The 14,450-nt window shown below is 31.6% G+C and overlaps 2 protein-coding genes across 3 annotated transcripts; both read left to right on the forward strand.

Annotated features, from left to right (window-relative positions):
* The first annotated feature begins 1,085 nt into the window (after window positions 1-1,085).
* LOC126833370 (keratin, type I cytoskeletal 9-like) lies at window positions 1,086-12,995 on the forward strand. Of its 2 annotated transcripts, none has more exons than XM_050564668.1 (9): window positions 1,086-1,198; window positions 11,403-11,618; window positions 11,776-11,805; window positions 11,994-12,056; window positions 12,165-12,206; window positions 12,281-12,334; window positions 12,475-12,543; window positions 12,621-12,716; window positions 12,774-12,995. In XM_050564668.1, exons 1-9 carry the CDS (start codon window positions 1,154-1,156, stop codon window positions 12,846-12,848), a joined length of 690 nt encoding a protein of 229 aa, XP_050420625.1. In that variant the 5' UTR covers window positions 1,086-1,153; the 3' UTR covers window positions 12,849-12,995. The 2 variants fall into 2 exon arrangements, with proteins under 2 accessions (XP_050420625.1, XP_050420624.1); XM_050564667.1 differs by lacking the exon at window positions 1,086-1,198 and adding an exon at window positions 10,890-11,002.
* LOC126833372 (uncharacterized) lies at window positions 1,524-2,659 on the forward strand. The gene is made up of 6 exons (XM_050564669.1): window positions 1,524-1,576; window positions 1,861-1,902; window positions 1,976-2,029; window positions 2,170-2,238; window positions 2,317-2,475; window positions 2,533-2,659. Coding segments are annotated over exons 1-6 (363 nt in total). The 5' UTR covers window positions 1,524-1,538; the 3' UTR covers window positions 2,534-2,659.
* Window positions 12,996-14,450: the final 1,455 nt, after the last annotated feature.

Below are 14,450 nucleotides of genomic sequence, written 5' to 3' on the forward strand. Positions count from 1 at the left end.
CGATATACACATTTTAACGACAATATTGTACTTAAAATTATATTTTTAGTATTTGGATGGATACTTTTAGGGTTGGTCGTGTGTCTATAATGATTTGATGCCGTTTAAATCCATTTATCGTTTTCAACAATATAATGCAACTATTTCTCAACTGTTGACTGTGTTCACTGTCACAAGTTTTCACACTTACTTAATTTAAATAAGTGTTGACTAAATATAATGTTACTAATTTATTGTAATGCCTCTTTGACAACTTAATAAAACAACACAGTCATTAAAAAAAAAAAAAATAGTCACTTACCTGACTGAACGCGGGTTTACGTTAGGTAAGCAAACAGACGACCGTGGTCAGTCTTGACTAACTATAAAACAACAACAGAATTCAAAATGCCAGTGAGTGGACAACACTGTTATAAGATGTTTTTTGTTATCAACCCTAAAACCTACGATGGAAGATGATCAACTTTCCTGGTGACTCAAAAGTGAAATATACAAAAAACTATTATGTGTGATGGCTCATTTAACTAGGAGCTGTTTTAAGCTGCCTATGGTATTAAAGCGCTCTCTACACAACACTTATCATCCTTAGAATAGGGTATTATACTTTTTATCATGTTATTTTCTCGTTGGTAATATGATTTGTATTGTTAAAGGATGTTTTTTTTATTTATTTGATAATTTTAAAGTGTTTTATTAAAAGTAACATACTTTTAATATGCATACCGGTCTCGATCTCAGTATTCTGACTTCTTATATTATTATTGTACTAAAAATAATACAAAACCTATTGATTACATACAACAAAAGTAAATGTATAATACCTATGTCTAGTGAATGACTAAAAAACCACACAAATTGCAATAACTAATTATTATTTGGACAATATAAATTGCTTAATAATAAAAAGCTGGTTTACAACTTGCTACGTAATAGTTGTTTTCGACTTGAAATTAAATTATATTTGCTCGTATTTTAGGAAAATATTGTTAACGCAAATAATTATTAACAATTAGTTAAAATAAATATGGGGCTTAGTTATTTCATAGAGAAATTTTGTATAAAAGGCAAAGACATTTTGTGTTGTAATCATTCTATTCTATTATTCTCACTATTTTTAATATTAAACTATTACAGTAACATACTAGAATTGGACATGGCTTTGAGTAAAATATACCTTGTTCTGGCAATCGCCATTTGCGTGAGTACATATAAAATATTTAAGTCTATTATTTTTGAAATTATTTTTTGTTGAATTTCACTTATTCTATGTTTCTAATGATTATCTAACTTGGGACTAATGTTTTTTTTTACTTGCATCTAACCGATAATAGCTATTGCCGTATACAAAAATAATAATGTCATCTTGTTTTAATTTAATAACTGTATATTAATCTCATTAATAAAGTAGAAATATTACACTACTAATGTATTATATTTTCAATTGATACTTAATTAATTATTAATAGTTTATACTATTACTTATCTAATTATTTATATTGTATAATTAATTTAGTGCGGACATGGTAGCTCTTGTTCAGATGAAAGTGGTTCAGACGAAGACAGCTGCAGCTCAGAGGTAAACATTCTGAAGTATTTTTTTTTTTTTTTTTGGCCTTAATTGGGAAATATGAAGGCTCGACAATCACAAATTATTATTTAACCAAAAATAGAAGAGCGTTACAATAGGTAATATGCACATAAAGAAAACTACAAACAATGTAATAGAAAATACAAAAAGTATACTTAAGTCAAAAAAAAAACGAAAAGTAGTTTTACATTCGTTATTTGTTTTTACTATACAGACATCACTAAAAAAATTTCAACTAGTCGAACTTTCTAACTAATTTGTTCTATATTTAGAGTTATGGAAGAAGACATCGTGGAGATTACCGCGGTGGAGCGGTACGTATATTATTATTTCTTGTTAAAATATTATATTATATATTAAAAACGATAATACATATATTTGATACAGGGCGGCGGGTACAGTTCATCGAATTCCTACAACGCTGAAACCGGATACTCTTCAGTAAGTAGCGATGCTATTCAATGATATGTATACATTTTTTTTGTCAATGGATACTTATTGTAAATATTGTTAAAATTTTACTAATTAATAACCTCCCCTAGCAAAAAAAAATCGTGACCGATTTTGTATTGTTTTAATAGGGTGGCAATGGCGTTAGTGGTAGTAGCGGCGGTTCAGCGGGTTACGATGCAGAAATTAATATTTCTGCGGTAAATTATACAGTTGATATTATGTAGTATTTTTTTACATATAAATATTAATACAGCATGCATTTTTTATTTGGGCAGAGTGCTCGTCGTAGTAAGGGAAGCAGTGGAAGCATTGGAAGCGTTGGAAGTAGTGGAAGTCGTGGAAGCAGTGGAAGCATTGGAAGCGTTGGAAGCAGTGGAAGTTATGGAAGCAGTGGAAGTCGTCGTTCCTCAGGCCATTCCGGATCAGGATCTTTGGTATAAACATTTCCTAAACGTTCGTTTCTTTACACTAAAAAATGTTTGTTTTTTTAGAAATATTCTCAATCCAATAACTATGAGCAAGGAAGCCAAAGGGGAAATAGCGGAGGTTACGATTGTTCATGTGAATATTGACCACCATCATCAATAAATTATAAGGATTAAAATTTGTTATATTCGTTTGTTGAAAAATTGTTAGTAAATCTGAAAAAAAAATGTAATTTACATAAATATATAAAAATATAAATCTTTTTCTTCTCTCTTCTTCTTCTTCAGCTTAACGGTCCATTCAGGACCAGCGCTGCCATCAAAATCTCTCTCCATCTATCTCTCTGATACGCTGTCTCTAAAGTTGCGTTTTGGTCTATCATTACTATATTTTTGGCAACTACGTCAATCCATCGGATTTTGGGTCGTCCTAGGGGTCTCGTTTTATTTATTTTGTTGATTAACACATTTTTAATTAACTGCCCATCTGATCTCCATGCATGCCCGAACCATTCTAGTCGTTTTCTCCTAATAAAGAAGAGTATGTCTGGCTTATTATAAAGCCTCTTTATATTTTCATTACTTCTTCTTTCGTATGTCTGTATTTCTGGATTAAAGATTGGTCCATATATGGTTCGTAACACTTTCCTTTCGAACGTGATAAGTCTTCTGCTATCACCTTTAGTCAATCACCAGGTTTCACAGGCGTATGTTATCATAGGTCGAAGGTAACTATGGTATAGTAGTATCTTTGATTCTCTGGATAATAGCTTAGACCTCAGGAGTTTGATAATACTGAAATAGCATCTATTTCCACTAGTGATCCGTTCGTTTATTTCTATATGCATACAATTTTTGTTGTTGATGTTCACGCCCAAGTACTTGAAAATATCAACTTTTTCAAATTTATAATTATCAACTTCTATGGAGTCTATATCTGACGGTCTTCTCGAAACGACCATGTACTTAGTTTTGCCCTCGTTTACATGCAATCCCATTCCTTTACTTGCGTTTATGAGCTTGGATGTTGTGTTGACGACTTCCTCTTTGGTTTCACCCATTACCACAATGTCATCTGCATAAGCTAACATAACTTGATCATTGCTTATCTCCATCCTTCGGTCGTCATTTGTGTCTCTTATTATTTTTTCGAGAGCCAAGTTAAATAATGCAGGTGATAAGGCGTCTCCTTGTTTTAGGCCAAATTTAACTTCAAAAGGATCTGAGGTGCCTTGCAAATAGCGCACTTTGCATAATGTTTTTTCATAGCATGTTTTTATTAGATTCACATATTTTTTGGGTATTCCTAAAATTACTAGTGCCTTCCAAAGCTCTTCTCTGTCTACACTATCATACGCCTGCTTGTAATCCACAAAGACTAAATGCAGGTCCTTTCCGAATTCGTAGTATTTTGATATTATTTGTCTTAGTGCGAAGATATGGTCTATAAAAATATAAATAAATACATTAATTTTGCTGATTTAATTTTTGTTTTTTTATTAATAAATATAAACCCCAGTCCAGCATATTATTATTATTAGCATATTGTTATGGTCGTATAACGTTGAAATGCATTAGGTATCTGATACACTATTATTAAAAAAAAATAATAATATTTATATACTGTACTAGAATTCAATTGAATTGAATAAATTACCACTACTGTGCTTACCAGTCGTGAGTACATTGGTTGCTGGCTGAAATGTGTGTTACTATGCTGAAACGGCTGCGATAACAACCGTCTCAGACTTCAGTTGTTTTTCAGCTTTTCACGAGCAAACGACATTTTTGTTGGAAATACAGTTTTTGCGTTTCAAGTATTATATCTAATATTCTGAAATATGTGCTATATGGAGAAGATTTTGTGGGCCGGCGGCGCCGTTCTAACGGTAACTGGCGGCGGTTACCTGCTCTATAAGGTACGCGTATGAACATACATATTGTTTGATGACATGTTCAACGACACACCTTCGACCAGGGCTCGCTGTTTTGTCAGTGTCAGCACAATAGTTATTAGTTTAAATAAAAATTGTTCTCGTGTTCAAGGCCAAAAAGAAATGGTGGGACGCGGCACCGGTAGAACCCGCATCGGTAGAACTTGCACCGGTAGAACTTACACCGGCTGAACCCGCTCCGGTAGAACTTCCATCGGCTGAACCCGCACCGGTAGAACTTCCACCGGCTGAACCCGCACCGGTAGAACTTCCATCGGCTGAACCCGCACCGGTAGAACTTGCACCGGCTGAATCCGCACCGGTAGAACTTCCACCGGCTGAACCCGCACTGGTAGAACTTCCATCGGCTGAACCCGCACCTGTAGAACCTGCACCGGTAGAACCCGCATCGGTAGAACTTGAACCTGTAGAACCCGCTCCGGTAGAACTTGCACCGGTAGAACCCGCTCCGGTAGAACTTGCACCGGTAGTACCTGCGTGTTACTACCACGACAGATACGGGTCGGCGGCGCACAGATGTCGTCCTCCGTGCGGCTACAGGCCAACTGAGGCAGGACAGCCGGAGCCACCGTGTGTGTACCACAGGCGACACGGCGCGGATGCAGTAAACTGCATACTGCCGTGTGGATTTGCAGGAGTGCAGGAGTACGGCATAGGGGAGCCCGTACCATACTGCATATACCATCGACGGTTCGGTCCGGAGGCGGTGAACTGCCGAGCCCCATGTGGCTTTAGGGCCATACACTGAGGTAACACATTCATTAGTTTCCACAAAAAGCAACATACTGCAACGCGTTGATAATATTTCTTTGTCAGTCTCCTTTTTTTTTCTCTCTGTTAATATTGAACCCAGGTATATTTAACTTGTTTGACTCTACTGAACTCATATCTACAGACTTTCAGGTGTGGAAAAACGGCCGTGCTATCATGTTGGAGACCACTACAATTATAAGTTGTCTACGGCCGCCGTGTTTGAACCCATCACGTGGTTTTTTCTCTCTATCTATTCAAGCTGTCATCCCTGTGGTCGCATTCATTTTGTTAGCCGCCGTCTCAGCCATCCTCGCCGTGGTTGGCCGTCGACTAAGTTTTGTAAATAAATAGTTATTTAAGTTTATGTAGAAAAATTGTCCTGTTTATTCCCTTTCTCGTGAAAACCTTAGTGATACTAATACACTTAATTAATGATCACCTAATAAATATGTACTGTGTTAATACGGATGTTGTTGTTTAATATGTTAGGGAACTCGGGGCAATTGCCCTGGTGTCGAAACACTTAAGCTAAAATATTATGTACTTACTCGAAATAAGTTTATCGACACAAGGGCTTTAAAAACCAAATCGCTATTTTACTACTTTATCTATTTTACTAGAGCTTCGCTCTAGCTGGGGGCTCCGCCCCCAGGACCCCGAGTCGGGCGGGTAGGTCACAGATTCCTGGTACTGTACCCGGCTACGCCGGGCACGCTCACGTCCCCTCGCTGCAAAGTATTTTCGGGGAGGTCACAGATTCCACGGTATGTGGAAGTCAGTACACAGCGGTTCCTAGGGGGGTGCCCGGCTGCGCCGGCCACGGTGTCGAGCCATCGCAATACGTCTTAAAGGAATGACGTTATAATTCATGGTACCTATAGGCTGTATGTAGTAATCAGAATTCATACCTAGTTATGGACAAATATTTGCAAGCTAAGTACTGATTAAGTGTAGAGTAAGTCTAGCTATGTATCTGTAATTTTTTTAAATTTTAAATTGAAAAGAATAGTCTAGAAGTTAGACGGTTAATAAATATCAAGTGTCCGGTGTTGCTTACTTGGGTTGCTACCACTTTTACCAATTTTTATGAACTAACAATGTCCAGTTCCTTATCAGCGGGCGGAATTCGTATTGAAAACTGATAAGGACGGCAGGTCTCCGAGTGTTTTGGCATTCACTCGCTCCGCCAACTAAAAATATCCTAGGTTTGTAGGCTACAGTCTATGAGGAGGTAACAGGTTTAAAATTAAGTTTAAATTAAAATTTTAAAAAGTTAAAGAGGCTTGATAAGAAGCTGGCCATTGGGAAAAAGTGTACAATGGAAATTGTCTTTGGTAAAAGTTGTTATATTATAGACCACGTCATCAATATAGGCCGGCGTCATCCCGCTTAATTTTATGAGTTGAAAACAGATAAAAATGTCTAGAGGACAGTCAGCTAAATGTCTGTTAAGATTTACCTTTGTGAAACAAAATTTGTTTAAACGTAGTATGTTATATGTCTGTACACAGCAGTTCCGAGGGGAGTGCCCGGCCACGGTGTCGAGTCAGCTCACTACGTTTTAAAGTATACCGTTATAATTCATCGTACCTTTATCTAGTAATCATAGTTCATACTTAGTTTCAAAAAAGTGTTTTGCAAGCTAAGTACCGGTTAACTGTAGTGCAAGTCTAGCTATCTGTCAGATCAGAAACGTCCTACTACTAAAGCGAGTGTGCTACTTGCTTAAAGGACAATTTTTTTTTTTTTTAATTTGAATTGTTTGAGGTGTTGTTTACTTCACGGGCTTGGTAATAGCTATGGTTAAAAATAGAAAGAAATGTTTAGAGGTCAGTCTGTATTTGTCTGATATGGTGTTCCTATGTGCAACAAAACTTTTTCAAACGTATACTTTATATGTCTAGTTATTGGTTGAATTAAAATTCTTATTTGTTCAGAAATCACCGTCTATGCCATTATTCGGTAATGACGTACTGTACGTTTAGAATGTAACCAACAGCATAATGCATTAAATATGTATATTAAAGGTCTGGTGGTTTAACAGAAGTTCATAAGTGTTTAAGAATTCAAGAGTAAATCACATGAATGAAATGTCTAGAGTTTATATTAAAACTTAAAAGGGAAAGAAGTGAAGAGTGATAAATACATTATTTTGATTTTTGATCGACTATTTGGCAGAGCTTATAAAAATGTCCAAAATGAAATGTCTCGATGCAAATCTTTTAGTTTTTGGATCTGGACCTTTAATGCTAAAGGTATTTTGATACTTAAGGTCTGACGTTTGTTGGTTATTAGAAGTTTAAAAGTGTGGAAGAATGATATGTTTGTGTGACGGTTACTTAGGAACTCAAGAGTAGAAAACATGAATGAAATGTCTGAAATAATTTGTAGCAAATATTTTTGATTACTCGGGTGTCCGGCGGTGATTATAAAAACGGTCAGAGTACAAAATGATAATAATAATAATATTCAGTGCATAAAATACCTAAACTATTTGATACTTATCCAGACATATTTTATACATAATAGATAAATTGATATATACATTAATACTTTTTTAAGTAAACCATGAAAGGTATAAATCCATAAGTTGATATATGTTTAGATGGCTAACCAACAATTCATCCTACTAAATGATAATAATCAAACATTTTAAAATAATTTTATTTTTCATTATGTAGTATCAATTAAAAAAAATATAGCAAAATCTATAGATTTACTATACTTTTTTAGGGTGGAGCGAATACTTATATTATACTTCTATAAATAATAAAATAGTAAATTAAATGTTGATTTTCAATATAAATTTTAACGCTTTGAAGCACAGCATTTTTTTCTCCGATTTTCTCTGAACATGATTATGAAGGTGGTAATAAATATATACCACTGTGCGAGAGTAGGCTATTTTTTGAAAAAGTGGTATATTACTTATAATACCACCATGCTTCAAAATGTTAAAATGCAATAAAATGATTTTAAATTAATATTTTATTTTTATGTTTTAATTATGCCCTATGTCTGAAATCACACCACAAAAAAAAACAAAATAGTCAATATTAATAAGTATCTAATTTAGTTCAAGCTATATCAACAGCAGCTCAAAAAAAAAAATATATATACATACATATAATATAAAAAATTAACATTAAATAGTTAGTAAAAATAAATGTTCAGACAATTTTTTTGATTTTTGATTACTACTCATAAAAACGGTCTAAGAACACAAAATGTTGAACGCTAAAATAATCTAAAGACAACTGTTTTAAGAATTTAAAAAGATGATATAGGGACTTTTGCTGATGCTTTTAAAAAACATACCTATAATTTTTTATAATAAGACTGTGTAAAAATGCATTTATTCGTTGGTTAAATAAGTATTATAAAGCCAGGGAGTAAAAACTGGAATGATTACAATAGCATAAGATGTTGCTATGTATAATGTGATTAAAATAAATTAGATCATGTAATATAGTTATTTCTTATTAGAGCGGAATGAACACATAGATATTTTATGTCAATAATGTATATAAATTTTAAGCACACAAAAGTAGCCCCAGGTGTATAAAACTAAAAATCGATTGTTTTTAGATCTGAACAATTTTTATTCAGTGCATCAAATATACTATTATTATTATTTAAAAAAATATTTTTCATTATATATATATATATATATTATTATTATTTTAACAACAATAAACTTTTTTTTAATTAATCCATGTATTATGTTATTTTTAGATAGGTAAATAAATGTTTTTCTACTAAATAATTAACAATAATACTTCCTAAAAAAAATTATCTGGAAAGTGAAATCAGATACATGATTTAAAAAAATAAAGTTATATGTTTGTCAATTTCAAAGAATACAAACTATATTTTCAACTTTAATGACAATTATTAGATTTTTCTTAGCTTGAATTGTTGATTTCCACATAGCTTACCTACAATGTCTGAATTTTCCAAAGTTAAAATATTAAAACCACAAATTAAGTCAAAAAACAATTTTAAAAACCCCAAACGGTTAGTGATAGTACTCGATAGTGATCATACATATTTATATAGGTGAATCATCCTACTAAATGAAATAATTAAAATATATTCAAATAATGCCAATTTAACGTGAAATAATATATCATTAAAAAAAAATATATAAAAAAACTAAAATAATTTTTATTCTATGTAGTGATCATAATTGTACAGCTTTAACAAAAAAATTTGAAATAATTAATGTCTTAATTATTTGTACATCATTATCGTATGTGTGTGCACGTTAAGAAACTAAAGCGTTAAGAGAAGTCGGTTAAGACACTGTATAATGAAAAAAAAACTGTCAATTTAAATTAGGGTTGAGTATAGAGATTAGATAGATACAAAAAATCAACTTCTACGGTGTAAGTTCTCTGTTGGCCGCAGGCAAATTAATCGGTGACGGCATAGGATAACAGTCTGTAACCGATGGTAACAATAATAACTACTTATTGTATTAATTAAATACAGGGTAGATAGAAGTAGCAATCAATCTTCTAAACGGACACGCGTCGGTTATGATTTCACTATAGTATTGGCCTAAAACAAATAATTTACATATTTATAAAATAAGTCAGTAAGTTATTTAATTGAAAATAAATAGTAGATATATACGTCAACAAATTTTTCAACAAAAAATATGAAATGTATCGTTATCACCACGCACAGCGGTTTGAAAAAGATAAGAATTTTGTACATCTAATTAATTTGATAATTTGGTTTAAGCAAAATGTAATATACATACTATATATTATTATATATATTCTAAATCTAAAAAACGTACCGACATCCAACGACGCATATTAATAGGTAATGTTTGCACACCGGGAAACACGTCGATTTCTCTTGAACGAAAACCGTGAGCGAATTACGGACAAATATGTAATTAATAATAACTATTATACGTTTAACATATAATTGTATGTATATAATATAACAAACTATAGAAAAAATTTAAATACAGTAATTTAAAATATAGCATTTTTTTTTTCATATTAGGGTGTGCTTTGACACATCCCGTAGTTCTGCCTATGCCTTCGATACGTAGCGTACGTCTCGTAGGGACCGTAGGTAGGGACTGTAGGTAAATTTACAAAAAACTATTATGTGTGATGGCTCATTTAACTAGGAACTGTTTTAAGCTATATGGTATTAAAGCGCTCCCTATACAACACTTATCATCCTTAGAATAGGGTATTATACTTTTTATTATGTTATTTTCTCGATAGGTAATATGTTTTGTATTGTTACAGGTTTTTCTTTTGGTTTATTTGATAATTTAAAAGTGTTTTATTAAAATTAACATACTTTGATGGGTACACCGTACTCGATCTCGGTATTCTGACTTCTTATATTATTGTACTAAAAATAATACAAAACATATTGGTTACATACAACATGAGTAAATGTATAAAATTTAGCATGTCTAGTGAATGACTAAAAAAACAACACAAATTGTAGTACCTAATTATTATTTGAACAACATAAATTGTTTACTAATTAAAAGCTGGTTTACAACTTGCTTCGTAATAGTTGTTTTCGATTTGAAATTAGATTATATTTGCTCGTAATCTGTATTTTAGGAAAATATTGTTAACGCAAATTATTAATAACAATTAGTTAAAACAAATATGGGGCTTAGTTATTTCATAGAGAAATTTTGTATAAAAGGCAAAGACATTTTGTGTTGTAATCATTCTATTCTATTATTCTCACTATTTTTAATATTAAACTATTACAGTAACATACTAGAATTGGACATGGCTTTGAGTAAAATATACCTTGTTCTGGCAATCGCCATTTGCGTGAGTACATATAAAATATTTAAGTCTATTATTTTTGAAATTATTTTTTGTTGAATTTCACTTATTCTATGTTTCTAATGATTATCTAACTTGGGACAATTGTGTTTTTTTACTTGCATCTAACCGATAATAGCTATTGCCGTATACAAAAATAATAATGTCATCTTGTTTTAATTTAATAACTGTATATTAATCTCATTAATAAAGTAGAAATATTACACTACTAATGTATTATATTTTCACTTGATACTTAATTAATTATTAATAGTTTATACTATTACTTATCTAATTATTCAGTGTACAAAAATTATAATATAATTTTATTGTAATTTAATAATTCTATATTAAACTCATTAATAAAGTAGCATTAAAAAACAAAAAATACTTGTATTAATTTTAGTCTGTTGCTGCCAGAGACTTGTACTTATCCAAACGAGATGAAGTGGTAGGCGCAGGATTATTGGCTACTAGAATTGCTTCAGGTGGATTAGTCAAGAGGGACGCAATTCTTGATCAAGTAACACAAGGTAGTAGTGGATTACCCGGTGGATTAGTCAAGAGGGATGAAATCATTGATCAAGTAACACATGCTGCTGGTGGATTAATGAAAAGATGTGTAAGTTAATTATTACTTAACAAGTATACTTTATACGTTTAAATTATGTTAAACAAAAATATACATGTCAAAACATTTTTAAACGTATAAAGTATATATAAAAGTAACCGTATTGAATTAATAATATTATTTAATATGTCTTCTTTTTTTTTTATAGAAAATACCTAAAGGAAGGAGTTGCGGCCAGGTATGAATATTTATCAAAAATATCAATTGTTAATAATTGATCTATAATTAAGTTTTATTAACTAAAATTAAAATATTTCTATTTTAAATAGAAATATTATTTTGCTAATGTATTATATTTTCAATTGTTTCTTATTAATAGTTTATACTATTACTTATCTAATTATTTATATTGTATAATTAATTTAGCGCAGACACGGTAGCTCTTGTTCAGATGAAAGTGGTTCAGACGAAGACAGCTGCAGCTCAGAGGTAAACATTCTGAAGTAGTTTTACATTCATTATTTGTTTTAACTATACAAGCATCACTTAAAAAATTTTAACTAGTCGAACTTTCTAACTAAGTTATTCTATGTTTAGGGTTATGGAAGAAAACATCGTGGAGATTACCACGGTGGAGCGGTACGTACATTGTTATTTTTTTGTTAGAATATTATATTATATATTAAAAACGATAATACATATATTTGATACAGGGCGGCGGGTACAGTTCATCGAATTCCTACAACGCTGAAACCGGATACTCTTCAGTAAGTAGCGATGCTATTCAATGATATGTATACATTTTTTTTGTCAATGGATACTTATTGTAAATATATTAAAAATTTTACTAATTAATAACCTCCCCTCCCAAAAAAAAATCGTGACTGATTTTGTATTGTTTTAATAGGGTGGCAATGGCGTTAGTGGTAGTAGCGGCGGTTCAGCGGGTTACGATGCAGAAATTGATATTTCCGCGGTAAATTATACAGTTGTTATTATGTAGTCTTTTTTACATATAAATATTAATACAGCATGCATTTTTCATTTGGGCAGAGTGCTCGTCGTACTAGTGGAAGCAGTGGAAGCATTGGGAGCAGTGGAAGCAGTGGAAGTCGTGGTTCCTCAGGCTATTCCGGATCAGGATCTTCGGTATAAACATTTCCTAAACGTTCGTTTCTTTACACTAAAAAATGTTTATTTTTTTAGAAATATTCTCAATCCACCAACTATGAGCAAGGAAGCCAAATGGGAAAGAGCGGAGGTTGCGATTGTTCATGTTAATATTGACCACCATCATCAATAAATTATAAGGATTAAAATTTGTTATATTCGTTTGATGAAAAATTGTTAGTAAATCTGAAAAAAAATGTAATTTACATAAATATATAAAAATATAAATAAATAAATACATTCATTTTGCTGATTTAATTTTTGTTTTTTTATTAATGAATATAATAACCACAGCCCAGCATATTATCTGAGCGCACGGCAGTGCGCCGGCCAAGTTCTAGCAATGCCAGTGTATCTTTACACGAACCAACTCACCCGGTATTTGTAATTCTCATATCTTTGCTAATTCTTAAGATAAGCTTTTGAAATTCGAAACATAAATTAAACTCATGTAGCTTAGGACATTGTAAAAATATGAGTCCTTAATATTCAGCTCTTTCAAAATGGGAGGATTTCAAAATTTGCATTTTTGTTATTCACTCACTTACTCACTCATCATCAAAATTATAAGACACTTCCAGTATAGGTAGAAACGTGAAATTTGGCACAAAGGTGGGTCTTATAGTGTAAATAAAGGGAAAAATCTGAAAATTGCAATTTTCTCAAAATTAATGTGCTAGGTGGGGATTAATGACCTTCGCCCCGCTACAGCCGGTACAGGGCGCTGTTGATTCCCATTTCCCATGTCTCTATAAAATAAAAAAAAGTATAGTCAGCCATCATTTGGTCGTAGTTTGTGTCTTTGTTAATTCGTGTTCACATGTATGACAGTGTAGCAGTGTTCTTTGTTCTTGTTACGTATGTCACGTGGTTTATTATAAAGTGTAATAATTGTACACCTAAACGTTTAGGTTTCGTTTATACGTTTATAATACTAAACTAGATTTATAGTGGCTACTTGTATAAATTCTAGCTTCACTAATTTTAATTAATTAAATTACACTATATTAATTATGACTACTTTAATTATTATCGTGGTTTATTAATAATTAATAAGTTATTAATCATTATGCAAGTGGCTACTTGTATAAATTGTAGCTTCACTACAAAGTGTAGTTTTATGTACATATCTTACGTAGTTGATACAACAACACGTAAAAACAAGAGAAAATCTATGACGTACAATATACATTCAATGCCTCTTAAAAAAAAAACTTTGCCCACGATACTGAAGCCCGCAAAAAGGAATGATAACCCCAACAAAAACCTAACAGTGAAAAAAAGCTTAATAAATATGATAGTTTGATATCTATTTATTAAAAATTAATATAATACATAAAAAGTGTTTTATATTAATACCTTATAAATTACTTGTTTTGTGTAGAATCAATATTTTGCTAATAAATGATAAATTTTGTAAAATTAACAAATCGAAATTAAAAAAATATATTTTTCCATTATAAAAACTGGAAAAATATGACCTTTTTTAATTTAAAATTATGAAAAAGAAACTTTTGAAATTGTTCCCACTGTCGAAAGCTAGTCTTATGGTCAATAGAAAAGTTAAGTCAATAATTGTTACATTCAAAATTTTAATTTCAAAATCAAATAAACTCAGCAAAATATTTAAAACATGTATTGTTTTTCTTAATCCATATAAGAGTACACATAACCACAAACGCACTGGCTTCATTATTTTCTACTCGATTTTTT

The sequence above is a fragment of the Adelges cooleyi genome, unplaced genomic scaffold (assembly GCF_023614345.1).
Source record: "Adelges cooleyi isolate 19-005CV unplaced genomic scaffold, UGA_ACOO_1.1 ACOO_flye_CR_arks_rails_tigmint_CR_PRNA_2, whole genome shotgun sequence".
Classification (NCBI taxonomy): Eukaryota; Metazoa; Arthropoda; class Insecta; order Hemiptera; family Adelgidae; genus Adelges; species Adelges cooleyi.

Coding starts and splice junctions, on each gene's coding strand:
- LOC126833370 (XM_050564668.1), top strand. CDS start 1,154: ATGGCTTTGAGTAAAATATACCTTGTTCTGGCAATCGCCATTTGC. Junction 1,199..11,402: donor TTCTGGCAATCGCCATTTGC/GTGAGTACATAT, acceptor TATTAATTTTAG/TCTGTTGCTGCCAGAGACTT. Junction 12,544..12,620: donor CAGAAATTGATATTTCCGCG/GTAAATTATACA, acceptor TCATTTGGGCAG/AGTGCTCGTCGTACTAGTGG.
- LOC126833372 (XM_050564669.1), top strand. CDS start 1,539: ATGAAAGTGGTTCAGACGAAGACAGCTGCAGCTCAGAG. Junction 2,030..2,169: donor CTGAAACCGGATACTCTTCA/GTAAGTAGCGAT, acceptor TTGTTTTAATAG/GGTGGCAATGGCGTTAGTGG. Junction 2,239..2,316: donor CAGAAATTAATATTTCTGCG/GTAAATTATACA, acceptor TTATTTGGGCAG/AGTGCTCGTCGTAGTAAGGG.